Below are 18,277 nucleotides of genomic sequence, written 5' to 3' on the forward strand. Positions count from 1 at the left end.
TTCACTGCACAGCTCCGAGTCAAATCAGGAACACTTGAGTGCAAAGCTTATGTGTTCAATCATAGCTGCAGTTCATTCAAATGGATGGAGCTTCATATTTGTGTTTGCTTGCATGACCACAATGTGGCGCGTAGCAGTTTCTCCAATCAGCAGTATGAGCTCTGACAAGATTGAGGTAGTCGATGCCAATGATTGCCAATTGTGAAGGTAGACACAAACACCAAAAAGTGGAATTTCTGTCATTTAACGGTTAACGCTTGGTGCAATGTCAATTTTGTTTTCATTGTAACATAACATAATCCGAAAAGCATACTGTAACTTGATACCACACATCATAACATGGCAAGTTGCGATGTAAGATGCCTGGGTCGAGTAGCCAGTTGGAGGAAACACTTAACAGAAGCAGGATTTGGTCAAAATGGTCTGGATTCATGCTCGCTGCATGCATCAATCCTCACCAGCAGTAATAATACTTCATTTTGATTAACATTATGTTCATTGTTGTAGTTTTAATTTGCAGTGGTATCATAGTTTTCAATATTTTGGTTATCTTGGACTACTAAAACCTTATATGGCCGCTTGGTTTCAGTCATCAAACCATTCAGTAGGACAAATTCTGTGCTGCCTTCCGTGAGTGGCATTGCATATGAATATGTACTTCCAGTTACGGTAAGATTAGATAAAGGTGGTGGTGCTGCTGGTAAGTGGAGGATATAGATCATGTTTGAGGTTAGTGCATCATCATGTTGGGTTTACACTTACACTACAGAATGTAGTGCAGGGTGTGATGTACTTAGTCATGCAAACCCAATACATACACAAAATATCAAGTGAAGCTAGAAATGCTGGCAAATCCTTTATTCAGTACAAATTGAAAATAAATAGAAAAGTACATTAAAACAATAAATATTCCAGCTGACACATAGGACTCAATATGATTCCAAAGCGGAGACTTTCAAGAAAAGCGGAGACTTTTTATAAAAAAAAAAAAAAAAATGCATTTAAATGTACCCAACTATTGTTTCTTCCCAAAATGAGCAAATTCACATTGATGGGGGTCAGCGAGATTTTTTACAAGGACACGGCGTGGTTCCTATGACGTTTAGAAGCCAGGTATGTCTCGATGTAGTTAAAGAGCACGTCCAGCTCGCCCATGGCCTTGTACACTCCGTTGTTCTCCATCTGAGGACAAATAATAAGACTGGCTTTAGAAAAATGATAACTGCATACATGCAATTCCAGCATTGCAGGAAAACTCACCTGGCTGTATGACGTATTCAGTTTTATGATGTCAAACTGCTTCTGGCAGCCAAAGTATTTCCTCTAGATGAAGAACAGAGAAAACGTGTTATTCAACATGAGTTTAATTAGAGTTCAAGTCTGCAGACTCCTAGCAGTGTGTCCTTCACTTCCGCTTTTGTAAGTTCGGGATGATGCACATATTACGGTGCTTTTTTTTTTCTTAATGCGTCTCTCTTCTAGTGAGCCACACTGGTGATCTCTTCCCTTTTTTTTTGTCATGCTCACACATGCGCCTCATCTTAGGCAACGGGGATTTATCCCAGAATCAGGTGGGGAGTTTAGATGCTATGCTTGAGAGAAACACGTTTTATGACCTTTAACTATGAAAACAGTAACTCGGTTTCAGTAGGATCGAGACCTATGCACTCAGCGGTCTTCACCGGAGGACAAATGCTTCTGGGCCTCCAAATGGCCATCAAAACAGAATTTGATTTAAATGCACATTGAATGGGAGTCATTTACATATTTATAGAGGGCCCCAAAAGACAATGTTTCCCAGGGGTCCATGACTATCTTGATCCAGCCCTGCCTACGTATCCAAATGGAACATCTCTATTACTTTCTATCATTTATCAATAACTCCATTCCACACAGCAGCAGCTTTCTTTCTCCAACAGGGCAGAGTAGACAACACTTTAGCTCAGCCTTCTCACCATGAACGATGCGTCTCGACAAACAAATCTCCACTGGGTTTTAAGATACCTCATCCTCCCTTCCCATGCAATAAATATTATACATAATACACATGCACAACCCATATTATCTGTCTGTCTGTCTGTCTATCTATCTATCCATCTACCCCCTGATCGAGCTACAAAAAGGATTCATTATCTTTTTTTCATGTCGGACAACCGATACCAGCGGTCAGAAGTCACGAAGTACAAATACTATTTTTCAGGTATCTGTACTTTACATGAGTACAGTATTTATTTTGAATGACTTTTTACTTTTATTACATACATTTGAAAACATGTACTTTCTACTACTTAGTTTGACAAAATAGACGTTTTTCAGCCGACGTTTTTCAGCCTTCGCGGCTGATGACATGCACGTCATAAAAAAGGATGTAACTACAGAGGTAAAGTATGCTGCGGTTGAGCTATTGTTTGAATGAGATCTTGGGATCTTATCAGGGGGGGAAGGGACGGTAATGACATGGAAGAACGTTAACTAAGGAGCGACGGACAACATATTGGGGGAAGAAAGATATTCTCCATCCATGCCCTGATTTAAAAGAATTTTAGATGCGTCAATTCCAAGAACGATTCCTTGAAATGCATTTCGTCTTGTGTCTAAAAAATAAATAGGGTTCTTGGGTTAAAAAAAAATAAAAAAAAAATCTCTGTCTAATCTGAAGAAATACAAACAGGTAAGGTGTTTTTCTTTGTACATTATTAGTATTATTATTGGCAAATTGACCATTGTTTTGTTAGTCATTTCACAAGTGTAGCAAAGCTTTGGCAACACAATGTTTTGATGTAGCATGTCCAATTTTATTTTATTTCATTACACAGATTTACAGGGAAACTACTTTGTGTGCCGTTTTTATTTCATTGTGCCAAGTAATAAAAACTTGTATATAATTGACGGTAAAAATATATTTTTTAGACTTTTGTAGGCTACTTAAGTACATTTCAGAATCTGCACTTATTTACTTTTAGTAGAGACATTTAATCAATACTTCTCCTTTTACCAGGAACGCAAATATTTGTACTTCCACTTAAGTCCAGGGTGTGAACACTTTTGCCACCACTGACCAACACCAGAAACGTTGCGAACCGGACGCCTATCTCCATCCCATGCGTGTGAACTGCTGTACTCACACATTTGGCTACACTTCTATTCAGCTCATCGAATATCAGCTGTATGGACTCCACAAAAGGTTTCAACTCCTTGGTGTCCTCTGGCATCCCGGTGATCGCTGCGGGCAGAACCGTCCGCAGGTAAAAGTCCAGTATGCTGTTCATGGCGTGGCAGGCAAACGGCGTCTGATCGGAAAACAGAAAATTATGATGTTTTTTAATGTTCCTTAATTGTTGTTGTTGTTTTTTTTTTTTTTGCGCCGTGGTCATAAGCAAGTATGCAGCAGCAACACTCTTGTGAGAAAAGTTACTTACTCTGAAAGAGTCCTCGACAGTTTGGTCAAGCAGCGCAGTGTCCAGGTCATCGTTTGCTTCCTGTATGGAAAAAAAAAACCCAAAGAAAAAAACGCGTCTGAGTCATCAGAATGTGCGAGTGTTCGTCTGCACGATGATGCCTTCACAGACCGCGTACGTGCATTGACGGTTCGTACTCACGTAAAAGTCCCTGATCTGCACGTAGTCTTCTCGCAGCCTCCTGAGCCTGCCGGGGAAAGTCTCGACGAAGCGACAGCAATGGTTGTTGCACGTTGGACTGCAGCGCACTTTTCTCAGGAGAGACTGGGCGGCCAGCAACAGCAGCAGGAGGACGGAGAGACATCTGGTGCTCATGATGCTGGTGGGTCCTTCTTGGCTTCTCAGTGGTTCAAGAGACCCCGCGGGAGTTGCTGCTTATTTCTGGAGCAATCTCGTCTTGTTATATAGGCGAATTTAGGCTGGGTGGGAAGTAAGAAGAAATAGTTCAACATGCTTAATACATATGGGAAAGTTTTTGGGGTGTATTTTTTCCCCCCCAGAGTCATATGTGACAGTGACACATGGGGTACTCCTCCCATGACAGATTGGTGCAAATGGGTTTCATCTTGCAATGTCATGGGTGGAAATCTGGGGTGTGCCTAGATTTCAACATTGCAAGAAGTTGTTTTATAGTAAGCTTTTTTTTTTTGGGTGAGAAAAATGTACCTTTGTACAAATATTTTAAACGGATTTGACCTTGCTGATAACCGTGGAGTTTTCAGTACATTACACTGTTTAACATATGCTTTGTTAGTCAGTTGCCAAATGCAATTCTGAATTGAATGTGGGTCAAATCTTGATGACGCTGTGGATTTCCAAACTTAATGTTCGGTTTTCTTGCTTATTAAAGACCCTGTAAAGGGACCAAAAAAAAAAAAAAAAAAAGACTATTGTTAACGAGTTTTTTTTCACCAACTTTTTTCTCTGGGAAACCCACTCACATCTTTCAAGAGGTTCTGGTCTCATAGGACTGGTCCATTTCGCCCACTAGTGGCCCGGCACACTTCCGTTTGGTGGCGTGAACGTGCAGCATTTCTATCGTGCAGGTTTGATTTTATTTTGTGTGTTCGTGGCATTTTTCTTTGGCATTAGTTTCGTGGTTTGTAAGTTTTTGCTTCTACTTTTTTCCTATGATTGCAGTATATTTCTCTTGCAGGGTTTTTGTGTTGCATTTGTTTTATGGTTTTGTTTTTGCATCATTCCTGTGTTTGCAGCGTTTGGCCGTTTGCAGCACGTTTGTCCCTGTCAGCCACAGTATAAAAGAAGGAGCAGTCTGAAGAAGTGGTCTCTAGAGAAGAACGTGAGAAGAGAAGATGAACGTGTACACTGCAAGTTACATGAAGTAAGTCAATTAGGCAGTCAAAGCAGTCAACTGCTAACATTAGCTGCACTAGCGTTAACGTGCGTTATTGCATTTTGCTTACAGTGGATAACGCTTTTATATTTGTGTGAAAGTTAAGAATGATGCTATTTTACTTAAATCATGACCTGTACAGTTCATGAAGGTGTTCTGATGGCAACAATTTGACCCTTGAACAGCTTAATACATGAAATCTGAACAAAGCAGGAGGTCGACCAGCATCCACAATGGATTGCGTTCAACCTTTAAGTTTCTACTGTATTAGAAATGAGGCATTTCCCTTTCATTTTCGACTTACTGGGACGCCCCGTCCTTGTGTCCTATGTCCCTGTACATCCAGCCAACTTTATTGGGTAACTTGGGTATTTTTAAGGGGTGTTGGAAGTCATGCCACACTTGTACAACACACAAACTGTTTCGGTCTGGGTAAAGTTGATGTTAAATAACCGGCTGACATTTGAGTCACACATCAAGTAGTACAAGGTTGTCACCAACAGTAACACTGGGCACCATGGTGTCATCTCAAGTCACAAACAATCTCATGATTGTATGAAGTCACCCGAAATGTGACTTGCTTACTTCTCATTTGTCTGCTTTGGCCAAATTGTTAGGATTGATTTGAAAGCAACACAATTATAATCATAACAATTATATTAAAAACATTGTCTCGGACCAAAAAAAAAGAGAGAAAATCATTTTGTTCAGAAAGAGGAAAATTCAATTTAAAAAAGGCAGCGTGTGTGTGTGCGTGTGTTCCAATTCCAATGAAGTTGGGACATTGTGTTAAACATAAATAAAAACAGAATACAATGATTACCAAATCATGTTCAACCTATATTTAATTGAATACACTACAAAGATATTTAATGTTCAAACTGATAAACGTGATTGTTTTTAGCAAATAATAATTAACTTAGAATGTTATGGCTGCAACACATTCCAAAAAAGCTGGGACAGGGTCATGTTTACCAACTGTGTTACATCACCTTTTCTTTTAACAACATTCAATAAACGTTTGGGAACTGAGGACACTAATTGTTGAAGCTTTGTAGGTGGAATTCTTTCCCATTCTTGCTTGATCTTCAGCTTCAGCTGTTCAACAGTCCGGGGTCTCTGTTGTCGTATTTTACACTTCATACAGGTCTGGACTGCAGGCAGGCCAGTCTAGTACCCGCACTCTTTTACTACGAAGCCACGCTGTTGTAACACGTGCAGAATGTGGTTTGGCATTGTCTTGCTGAAATAAGGAGGGGCCTCCATGAAAAAGACGTCGCTTGGATGGCAGCATATGTTTCTCCAAAACCTGTATGTACCTTTCAGCATTAATGGTGCCTTCACAGATGTGTAAGTTACCCATGCCATTGGAACTAACACAGCCCCATGCCATCACAGATGCTGGCTTTTGAACTTTGCGTCCATAACAGTCCAGATGGTTCTTTTCCTCTTTGGCCCGGAGGACAGGATATCCACAATTTGCAAAAACTATTTGAAATTTGGACTCGTCGGACCACAGAACACTTTTCCACTTTGCATCAGTCCATCTTAGATGAGCTCGGGCCCAGAGAAGCCGGCGGCGTTTCTGGGTGTTGTTGATAAATGGCTTTTGCTTTGCATAGTAGAGTTTCAAGTTGCACTTACGGATGTAGCGCCGAACTGTATTTACTGACATTGGTTTTCTGATGTTCCTGAGCCCATGTGGTGATATCCTTTACACATTGATGTCGGTTTTTGATGCAGTGCCGCCTGAGGGATCGAAGGTCACGGGCATTCAATGTTGGTTTTCGGCCTTGCCGTTTGCATGCATTGATTTCTCCAGATTCTCTGAACCTTTTGCTGATGATATGGACCATAGATGATGAAATCCCTAAGTTCCTTGCAATTGTACGTTGAGGAGCATTGTCCTTAAACTGTTCTACTATTTTCTCACGCACTTGTTCACAAAGAGGTGAACCTCGCCCCATCTTTGCTTGTGAATGACTGAGCAATTCAGGGAAGCTCATTTTATACCCAATCGTGGCACCCACCTGTTCCTAATTAGCTTGTTCACCTGTGGGATGTTCCAAACAGGTGTTTGATGAGCATTCCTCAACTTTCTCAGTCTTTTTTGCCACCTGTCCCAGCTTTTTTGGAACGTGTTGCAGCCATAAAATTCTAAGTAGATGATTATTTGCTCAAAACAAAGTTGATCAGTTTGAACATTAAATATCTTGTCTTTGTAGTGTATTCAATTAAATATAGGTTGAACATGATTTGCAAATCATTGTATTCTGTTTTTATTTATGTTTAACACAACGTCCCAACTTCATTGGAATTGGGGTTGTACATGTTTCTGCATGTTTTTTACATCTCCTTGGTCGCATGTAACAGTAAGAATTACCTGTCAAGATATGTAGTATTAGTTTGGTATTTAAAGAGGGCGTTGAAACCGGAGCATGCGGGGGCGTGCCAGAACGTGCAGGAGCGTTCGGGGGCGTGCGGGACGGCGGTTCTTAGAAAACGGACACACAAACTTTGAGCTTTAAGTATATAGATAAATAAACAAAAACAAAAAAAAATAACTCACGTTTTGTATTCTTTATGAAGCTATGATTTGAAATACACTGCTTTTTTTCTGATTTAAATGCACATTAGGTGTATTTGCACCAGTGGCGTGCAAAGGGTGGGGCGGAGGGGGCATCCACCTGTGGGGGGTTCATCCACACGGGTTTGGGTGGCCATCCTAACCCAACGATCCACCATCTCCACTGTCGACAGCTGAATGTTGCTCAGCAAAAATGTCATCCGAGGTGGAAAAATTCTATCCGCACCCCTCATCGACGATTGGTTTTCAAGAGGCATTAAGAAAGCACAGTGTGCCCCGGCAGCAACACATCTTTGCATGCCACTGATACCAGCTTGGATTTTACTCAGTACCTGATCGGAAAGGAAAATGATGGTATCTAACATCACTATTTTTTTTTTTTTTTCATGGCTGTAATTCCAAAATGGTAAATATCACATTTTCGCAAAAATATCTGCAGTTCAAGATGATTTTTGTGTTTTGTTTGACATATCTTGTGGTTGTAGATCAAGGTAAACATCATTAAACAAGCATAATCTAATGAGGATAAGAGTTTCTGATAATGGATGGAAGCACAAAATAACAAAAGTTAATAATCAGTTTATGAGAAGCCCATGTTTGCATGTTCGCTTTCAGCATTTTGTCGTGTACATTCATGGGTCGGTGTGGTTGACAGACAAAGTCATTTAAAGCTCTGAGTCACACTATTTTCCTCCAACACATTCTTCCTAAATTCAACGAACTCCATATTGGATTGGTTTGAGTTAGAATTACTACAATATATGCATTTATATATACACTGCTATTCAAGTAATAAGTTTCACAACGCTAAAAAGTTTGGATTATAAACCGAAATCCGAACATGTTCAGTCATTTTTAAATTTGGCCTGTACCTCGTTTTGGATAAGAGCCTACCATATAGGCTATATGCTTTATCTACAGTATGGTGTGTGCTTGCGGTGCCTCTGAATCTGCTGAGAATCTGTGACTCACGTGCATGTGATGCAGCAAATGAATTGGAACACTTTAGAATACGTCACCGCACGTTTTAAACATTGTGGTCGTGAGCTTTCATCTCGCAAAGTGTTTCACCCGTGACCTGTTGCAGGTCATATTTGCTTTGCATGCTTTCCACCACCTCATGCGTCATATTTACTGCATTTGTGAGTCCCTGCACAGTGTGCGGACAACAAATGTGTGAAAGAAGAGTTAAAGTCTATGCTGCTGTTTCCCCCTTTGTGTACTGTGCAATCAGAGCGCAGATTCTGTGTGACCATCGTTGTCTGAACGCTATCAAAGTAGCAGTGTGTTTAAGGCACACTCTAATGCGCCCCATACAAGCGGTGTCTCCGATTTTCACATTAGCTCTAAATATGTCATTAGTCTTTTTTCAACTTTACAAAAAACCAAATTTTATTGTTGACACACGATATAAGCAAAAGAGCAATAACATACACAACACAAGTTACTACTCAGAGCAAGTCACCCATCTTTACTTGAATAATGAGTCAATTGCAGTAAAGCCTTGTGACATCAGTCGTCATCTACATCAACAGACTATGTTATTCAAAACGATTTAGATCAAACAGGCACCGATGGTGAAGAACGTTTGTTAAATTACATTTTTTAAAATTTGAGTCACATAGAAAAGAATGTCTGTTTCTTATATAGGTCATTTTCATATAATTTGATCAATAACAGTGAAGCCACTTGTAAAATAAATTTCGAGTTAAGGAATTTTTCATGCCGCCTTGGTTTTATATAGGTAAATGTCTCCCATGTTGAAACAGCCACGCTGAGTTATTGATAATTGAAAATTTTAGGCATTCATCATAAAGGAAATCCTTATTGACAGAGCAAATGGTGGTGGCCCACTGAAATACACTTCTTGATTTCAAAGGATGGCCATGTTATGATCATTTTGTCATTGTCAGTAATGCATTTTGATAAAATACTCCAGGAATGCACTATGAGTCATGACACACAAAAGTGCATAATGGTAAAGACTTAAACAGCTTCATAATAAATCCTTCAAGTTGGACAATTTACGTGTTGCCCTTCAAACTCTGCGGATACAAGTACATCTACTCATTCAACCCATTACACACTTGTCTTTATACATTCGTCAGAACCATAAAGACACTTTCACAAATTCATACATATTCATTCATATCTCAGAAACAACACCATTTATTTGGCTGCCTGCTATTGTGTGAATGCAAAATGGCTCCCTCATCCTTGCGCTTCAGATCACATATCCCTGTGGTGTATTGCAACAACGTGATGAGGCACTCTTCCAGTAGCATTTAGGGTAAAGACAGCTTGAGTGACAAAGAAGGACCGTTTGTAAAAGAACTAAATAAAAAGAAATCTCTAGACACTATGATGCATTTATGTTAGTTTTCATGGAAAAGGCATAATAAGCAATAGGAGAAAAATCCTATATAAATCCTATTTATCCAAAAATGCAATTAGCATTGCAATGGTGCAAATCGTGAAACTTCATTTTGGACACCTAACGGTAAAGACATTTTGGCGTTTAAAGTTAAAAGAATATTACTTTATAATAGAATAGAATAGAATAGAATAATATGTTTATAATATTTCTTGGAAACAATTATGACATTTTGGTGTATAACAACTGCCACTAATTCAAATAGTACATTCATATCGGCAAAATTAAATGATTTTCAAAAGGAAATTCAGTTTCCCATGTCTTTACCGTTATCGATCAAATTATATGAAAATGACCCATATACTGTAATTCATAGCACCTTTCAACAACCCTCTGCCTGGTTTCACTTTCAATGCAGAAACAGATGCAGGAAGAGGATAATTAAATATGCAAAGAAAAGCTTAAATACATTCGCAGAAAAAAAAAGATCACGAGGCACTTCCTCAGAAACTATTTTATTTTTTTTTGCAGAATTGAGCAAGCGAATTGCTGTAATGAAATGCTGAACCCTGAAACTCAGATAAGTTCTGTTTTGCTGAGCTGGTATCCTTTTGGGAGAAGAATTTTCTTTCTGCTCAAAATTCTGACAGCGCATCATATACTATTCTTTTCTTTTATTTCTTTCCTTTTCTTTTTCTTTTCTTTTCTTTAATTTTCTTTCATTTTCTATTCTATCTATATTTGTTGATGGTGTTTACCACATTTATTTGCTAATTTCTTGAGAATTTTGCTACATAAATAGTTACTATTAATATTTGTTCACGTGTTCTAATGTTTAAAAAAAAAACAAAAAAAATAGAAAAAAAATATCTTTCCTCGAGCGTTTCTCATGAATACCAAGGAAATGAGTCACCAAATGACAACCTTGTAAAAATGGCCACTCATCATATGTATTCCATTCATCTGACTGTTTATTCATCAACCGTCAGTGCTCTACAAATGGTAATTTTACAAACTGTGACGCTGTACATTATGAAATCACACCGAAGTGTCAGGGGCAGTTGGGAAATAGTATTCTTGATTTCAAACGATGTCCATTTTATGATCATGACGTCATTGTCAGTAATGCATTTTGATCAAATACTCCAGTTGTACATACGCAATGTGAGTCATGATGCGAGTCAGGAAACTTCTGATAAAATCCTCGACAGTTTGTTTTGCTTTTGCATGTGGTGTAAACATCCATCCATCCATCCATCCATTTTCTGAGCTGCTTCACCTCACTGGGGTCGTGGACGTGCTGGAGCCTATCCCAGCTGTCATCGTGCAGGAGGCGGGGCACACCCTGAACTGGTCGCCATCCAATCGCAGGGCATATACAAACAAACAAACAACCATTTGCACTCACATTCACACCTACGGGCAATTTAGAGTTGTCAATTAACCTACCACACATGTTTTTGGGATGTGGGAGGAAACCGGAGTGCCCGGAGAAAACCCACGAAGGTACGGGTAGAACATGCAAACTCCACACAGGCGGGGCTGGGGATTGAACCCCGGTCCTCAGAACTGTGAGGCAGACGCTCTAACCAGTTGACCACCGTGCCGCCTGATGTAAACATACTTTTTTTGGGGTGGGGGGGGGGGGGGGGGGGGGGGGGGCTGAGTGGGCTGGGCTAAGATCCAGCTTTTGTTATTTTGAACATTTTTATGACTAAGGGTCATTTACACACACACACACACACACACACACACACACACACACGTATATATACATATACAGTGGAACCTCGGAATTCGAAAATAATTCGTTCTTGTGAAGTGTTCCAAGTCCGATTTGTTCAACCTCCGGAACATTTTTTTCCTTCCTTAAATCTACTGTGGTTCGCACCACTTTCCTTTTTTCTTTGCTGCTGGTAGCACTGCTGTCGCTCTTTGGGCCCATGGCTAAAAAAACTTGTACTGAAAAAATAAAAAAAAAATCATCCTGAGAAACACTCACAAATGTGATGAGAGTGTTCACGCTATGACTGTCTGACTCAAAATGGGCAGTGGCTTGACTCGGCTACCCATTTAACGTGCATTCAGCTTTGCTCGGGTGTTCGGGCTCCGAGAATTTTGTACGATTTGTACGAGTCGGTCGAATTCCGAGGTTTCACTGTATATATATGTATATATATATATATATATATATATATATATATATATATACAGCGGGTATGGAAAGTATTCAGACATGCAGAACATCTAAACTCCACACAGGCGAGGCTGGATTTGAACCCGGTTCCTCAGAACTGTGAGGCAGACGTACTAACCAGTCGATCACCGTGCTGCCTATTCTTAAACATATTTAATGTAATTAGAAACAAAACAAGGATGAGTTTTTTTTTTTTTTTGCACAAGAAGAACAATTTTATTCAATTATAAAACAAAATGAGCAGTGAGCTTAAAGGCTAAACATAAAAGCATTACACTTAGTAATTGTGTAACTTGGCTATGCAAACTACAAATTAATTGATAGAACACCCATCCTTTAGAATGTGTAAGTTCTGCATCAATCTTATACCGACTTAAATTCTGCCACAACTTTGTTGATAGAACCCATTGACAGAGTGGTGGCTACACTTCTTGCATAACGGGAAAGACAAAAGTGCATAACGGTAAAGACTTAGACAGCAGGTCTACGAGAAACTGGGCAATGAATTCAACAAAGAGGAGCGATGCGGTTCTGTGTTTTTTCACATTATCAGTGTCCAAGAAACACTGACTGCTTTGAATCCTCTGTCTGTCATAATTCAGGGTAATTGTTTAGTAGTAGCGGCATGGTGGGCGACTGGTTAGAGCGTCTGCCTCACAGTTCTGAGGACCGGGATTCAATCCCCGGCCCCGGCTGTGTGGAGTTTGCATGTTCTCCCCGTGCCTGCGTGGGTTTCTCCGGGCACTCCGGTTTCCTCCCACATCCCAAAGACATGCATGGTAGGTTAATTGAAGACTCTAAATTGCCCGTAGGTGTAAATGTGAGTGGGGATGGTTGTTTGTTTCTACGTGCCCTGTGATTGGCTGGCAATCAGTTCAGGGTGTACCCCGCCTCCTGCCCGATGATAGCTGGGATAGGCTCCAGCACTCCCGTGGCCCTTGTGAGGGTAAGCGGCTCAGATAATGGATGGATGGATGGATGGATGTTTAGTAGTAGTAACAGTCGTAGTAATATAAACAAACACAACTATACTGAACAAAAAGTTTATAACTATACAACCTTAAATTAGCCTTTAACTATCTTTTGTCTATTGTTTAATAATTATAATAAAGAAAACATTTACAGTTGCAAGAAAAAGTGTGTAAATCCCTTGGAATTGCCTGGATTTCTGCATAAACTGGTCATATAATGTGATTGGATAATTATCTAAATCACAAAAGTAGGCAAAAAAAGTTTTCTTAATCTAATACCACACAAGTCATTACGTTTCAATGATTTTACTGAACACGACACGTGAGAGTGCAGGAAGGAAAAAGTATGGGTAAGAACCTTAAGATTTAATAACTGGTTGAGCCTCCTTTGGCAACAGTAACCTCAAATAAACATTTCCTGTAGTTGCAGATCAGACCAGTGTGGCAGCACGTGCACATACAATGGTTTGGAATAATTTTAGTAACCAAAGAAAGACAGGCGCTACCTTGGGAATTACGCCCAAGGAAAGAGTTCAGTTTAACAGTGCAACAATAAGGCAATCAGGTTTGTTAGACCAATGAGGCAGGCGACGTGGTTACAATTATGAAAACTTAAATCAATTACTTTATTACAAGACTTATTAGATTCAAGAAATGCCTAAACCTGCAATCGGTAACTTTTTTTTTTGTTTAAAAAAAAAGATAATTTTGGCCTAAGCCACTTCTAGAGGAGATGAAACAATGCTGATTAAACCTGTCAGCTCCTCTAACGTCTATATTTTTACAGACAGACCCAATCTGACACTGTGACTGAAGGCTGTTTCGCCCAGCAGGGCTGTAGAGGTCACTGTTGTGGTGTGTGGTGACAGTGGCGTTGCTTTGTGATGCAACATAGTTTGCTGCTGTGTAGCAGAGAGGGGAGGGACAACTGCCATGTGTGCTCTGACCCGATTTTGAGAGTTTGGTTGAATCTCTCTCTACTCTAGCATTGCCTTGGTGGTGATGAAAGACTTTTACATTTCTATAATCCCCCTATCCTTGACAAATGTCACAATGTCAGCCAAGATAAACTGAGCTACATCAGGTACACCATGACAAACCCAGCCTGGCAGCACCTCAGGCCACTTGAAGTGGAGGTCATGTCCACCTGAAAGATAGTCCACTGGGTGTTTGGACACGGCAGGGGCTGTAAAGGAGGAGGTGGGTGTTTGCCGGTTTTGCCGTGGTTTCCACATCTCTGATGATGCCGGGCCAACAGCCCAGGCCTCTGCAGCATTGTTTCATCCTCACAACACCCCTCGTGAACCATGATTAAAACATGGGGGCTCAAGGTACAAACGCAGTGACTTATGCCCTGACCCCATCTTGAGACTATGAGAGCCTGGCAATCTGTCCAGAGGGTAAAGTGCCGTCCATACAGATACATGTGCCACCGTTCATAACACAGGTCAGAGCCTCCCTCTACCCAACAGAGTACTTTTGTTCAGCAGAACAAATGATCTCGGTGCAAACGCCACTAGGCACTCAGTTCCATTTTTGAGTTGGGACAGGACAGCCCTGCAGTGTTGGAAGCATTCAGGTCATGGACGTGGGGCGCTGCAGGTTAAAGTGAGCAAGCACCAATGGGGACGTAAGCTGTGTCTTGAGCTGGCGGATGGCATTTCACCTGTTTCAGAAAAGCACACAGGTGTGCAGTGGTTTTGAAGTAGTGGGGAAGGAACCGTACTGTAAATAAAAAGCTGTCATCCCCAGAAAGGAGGATAGCTGTGTAGGGCATGAGGGCTCTGGCAGGCGCAACACAGCATAAACATTTTATTTTAGTGGGCTCAGGCCACCAAGTGAAACCCCGCTAACTCAATGGCAGGTGCTGCGAAGGTGCACTTCTGAACTTTGTTCAGTGTGAGACTGTGGTTGGTACACTGAGTACCCTAGAAAGGCAGTCGCCGTTTTGGGGGGTTATCACACCATTCACCACAATGTCCAGTTTCACGACCAGTAGCGCTAATAGGCATGTGCGAAGTGTGCGACCGCTCTGAGTGGTGGGGCGGCAGTGGGAGGTAGTTAGTCAAAAGCCGCAGCTTCTGCTTTAGCTTGGGATCAGTTGTGTTCTGCCAGTTTGTCTCAAATCATCTCGTCTTCCAATTGGCAGAATTTGCAGAGGTTAGCCAAGCACCGTAGGTCTCAACATGGTGCCCTAACAACTCGCCCCTCTGCTGCCATCGCTGGCCAAAGGTTATACTTTGAATCATTGTGCTGTGTGAAGCAGCAAAATATCCGGCAAACACGGCAACCAGTCTTCATACATTTACGTGGGTTCAAGAGCACGGAAAATTGGCCCTCGCTGCCCAGTGTGGAGCATGGATTGCGAGCTTTGTCAAGTCTGATCGCTGCTATGAACATCTTAAAAGAGTCCTACCAGCGAGACCACGGGCAGCAGTGTAAACTGAAGCTCAGTCTACATCACCAAACTGTTACGTTCAATAATATGCAACAACAACTGTGTGCAAAGGAGAATTTTATTTACGTTTTCAACACACACCACCATCACGACACGTCACTCTACGAAACTGGCATCACACTTGTAGCGCTATGGTTTATGGCTATATGCCACAACCAGCTTTACCAGATCTAGCGTCCCAGAGCGGCTTATGCTTGGATCAGACTACAAGACAAATCTGGTCTTTCGTGATTGCACTATGTCAGACTCCTGCCATAAAATCTTGCTGTATCTCGGTCAGACAATGGCAACACTACACGACATGTATTCCGAGACCACCATATCTCGTCTTTTATGATCACTGGGCTTTATCTTTTAAACACTGTAGGGAGGCGTGACCAGAAAATGTGTCACCTTTCACCACAACCGGATAGAACAGTTACCATGGCGACAACAAGTTGTTGTCAAACAATGGATCGCCACGACACTCTTGGGGACAAAAAGAACAAAAACAGGGAAAAGATGTACTGGTGTAACTAGCTGCTTGGGAGAGGACGTTTTGGACTGTCCATTCAAGGATAGCTTGAGATATGTTCACTTACTTCTAATATGATTCAGCTCGCTAGCACGTAACAAAATCTTATGTAGCCTAGCAAGCTAGTGCTAGCACTAACGTTTGTATGTAAACATGCCGGCGTTCTGTCGAATCATGCTCTAAAGCTTTGGTAAACATGGTTTGTGCGTGTGAATAAATGTTGACAACGGCGACCAAGTATGTTGACAATGCCGAGCACAGGAGGTGATGTGCTGGTCACAATACGCAATCCTATTGGTCGACGTCAAGGTGCGCTGTCGTAGAGTTGTCGTTGATATGTCACAGTACATGGAAAATATCCAAAAAAACAAACATGCTAGACTTTTCATTTTGGCATCGTAGGGCCAAATCTTTGGTCGTGTATTCTGTCACACAAGACGTTTTGTCGTTCTCGATAAAATATGTCGGATCTGATCTGGGAAATCACCCGTAGTCGCAAATCAGGCCAATATCGGGACTACAATCCTGTTGTCTGATCGAGGTATTAAGAGCACACAGCTGTAATCAGTTTAATCAGGTTTGAGCTGCTGGCTGACTCCAACACATCATACCTGCAAAGACACACACACGCACGCGCGCACACACACACACACACACACGGGGCAGACCTCAGGGTATTGAGACAGCAGACCTGACAGGAGCTGATTGGCTTGAAACATCAAGATGAACATCTATTCAAAGCTGATGGGGCAGGACGTCTGTCTGATGGGGCAGGACGTCTGTCTCACAGTCAACTCAAGGTAAGACATGTTCTCACTGTGCTTTTGTGGGTTTTTTTCCAGGCACTCCGGCTTCCACCCACATTCCAAAAACATGCATTTAAGGCTAATTGAAGAATCGAAATTGTCAATAGGTGTGAACGTGAGTGTGAATTGTTGTTAATATAGCCTGTGCGCCGTGCGACTTACTAGTGTACCCCACCTCTCGCCCAATATTCACTGGGATATAGGCTGAATTTACCCATGATTCTGATGAGGACAAGTGGTATAGAAAATGGACGGAGAGCAGATTGGCGCAGTGTGATCTGCAGTCGAAAATGCAACGCAATTCTTCACCACTGCAAACTACAACCACAATAATGAACATTGTTAAAATATTTACCTCTGAGCAGTGTTGTCCCTGAACGAGTTCAATGAATGAAAGTTCATGAACCAGTTCATATTTTGTGCGAACATGAACTGAACTCATTTTTTCATTTGCAAACATTTCGTTCAAAAGAACAAATCTTTTTAGTGAGCGTACTGAACTGAATCAGTTTATGAAATGATTTGTTTTTTGAGCTTGGCTGCCACCAAGAGTGAGTCAGCTGGGAGCGGAACCGAACTGCTGTAGCGTTCTGTCACTCACTTCTGAATCTTCGGCGAATGACCAATGAGCCGCCAGCGTCAGGTAGCGCCGTGCAGGGACTGAATTGAATTAAATATACGATTGAACTGAATGGACTGAAGGACATTGCACTGTTAGCCATGAGTGATTCGTTCGTTGAACTTCTTCGTTCGTGACTCATAAGCCACGAGTGATTCGTTAGTTGAACGTCTTCGTTCGTGATCCGCTAAAGACCGATGTACTAGTACATATGGAGTGATTCATGTGTAAGTTCACTACGAACGAGTACGATGAGTGTTTTCTTTTTCGCGCAAGGAACGACATCGTGCGCAGTGAATGTACTCAAGTCATGAGCGATTTTAACCGCTCGTCCTAACGTCCTCGCGGGGATATCTTTCACTGGCAGCCGTTTCTTCAAGCTAACGGCTAATGTTGAGTCAGTCAAGCACATGAAAACAAGTGCACACGCGGGGCGTGGGTCAGATGGTGTCTCCATAATCTTAACGGACTCCACATAAAGTCATGCGAGAACAGGAGACCGACCTGCGAGTTCGATTCGCTAGTGCAAGGCAAGCTGAAGCGGCAGTAACAGGGAGTTGAAGGAGGGAGATTTATTTGAAAAGATTAATAAGAAATTTAAAATAGCACATATATTTACACATACATATTTTCCTCTCTGTCTACTAAAATTGGTATTGTTTAGTATTATCACTGTAATATTGATTTGCAATGAAATTATAGTTTTATCCAAGCCAACAGCGAATGTTGAGTCAGTCAAGAAAAACAATAAATGAAAGTGAATAATAAATGTACAGTATATATCTACACATACATATCATTCCCTCTGTCTCTAATGCGATGATTAAAGCTTTTTGTTTAATATTAAATACTCCTACTACTACTACTACTAATAATAATAATACAAAAACATTAAACTTGTATAGCGATCCTCAAGACACTCAAAGACACTTTATCCCG

At 41.1% G+C, this 18,277-nt stretch overlaps 1 protein-coding gene across 1 annotated transcript; it reads right to left on the reverse strand.

Moving 5' to 3' along the window:
* Nucleotides 1–951: 951 nt before the first annotated feature.
* Nucleotides 952–3,819, reverse strand: il10 (interleukin 10). Its single transcript, XM_061687658.1, has 5 exons — nucleotides 3,600–3,819; nucleotides 3,420–3,479; nucleotides 3,126–3,290; nucleotides 1,261–1,323; nucleotides 952–1,182 (listed from the first exon to the last, which is right to left on the reverse strand). Exons 1-5 carry the CDS (start codon nucleotides 3,771–3,773, stop codon nucleotides 1,072–1,074), a joined length of 573 nt encoding a protein of 190 aa, XP_061543642.1. The 5' UTR covers nucleotides 3,774–3,819; the 3' UTR covers nucleotides 952–1,071.
* Nucleotides 3,820–18,277: the final 14,458 nt, after the last annotated feature.

This window comes from Phycodurus eques, chromosome 10, assembly GCF_024500275.1.
Source record: "Phycodurus eques isolate BA_2022a chromosome 10, UOR_Pequ_1.1, whole genome shotgun sequence".
Taxonomy (NCBI): Eukaryota; Metazoa; Chordata; class Actinopteri; order Syngnathiformes; family Syngnathidae; genus Phycodurus; species Phycodurus eques.

Bases quoted from the DNA above. Each gene is read 5' to 3' on its own strand.
- il10 (XM_061687658.1), bottom strand. From the start codon at position 3,773: ATGAGCACCAGATGTCTCTCCGTCCTCCTGCTGCTGTTGCTGGCCGCC. The intron at 3,480-3,599 runs GTGAGTACGAAC...TTTTCCATACAG, and splicing joins TGCAGATCAGGGACTTTTAC to GAAGCAAACGATGACCTGGA. The intron at 1,183-1,260 runs GTGAGTTTTCCT...ATTTGTCCTCAG, and splicing joins TGAATACGTCATACAGCCAG to ATGGAGAACAACGGAGTGTA.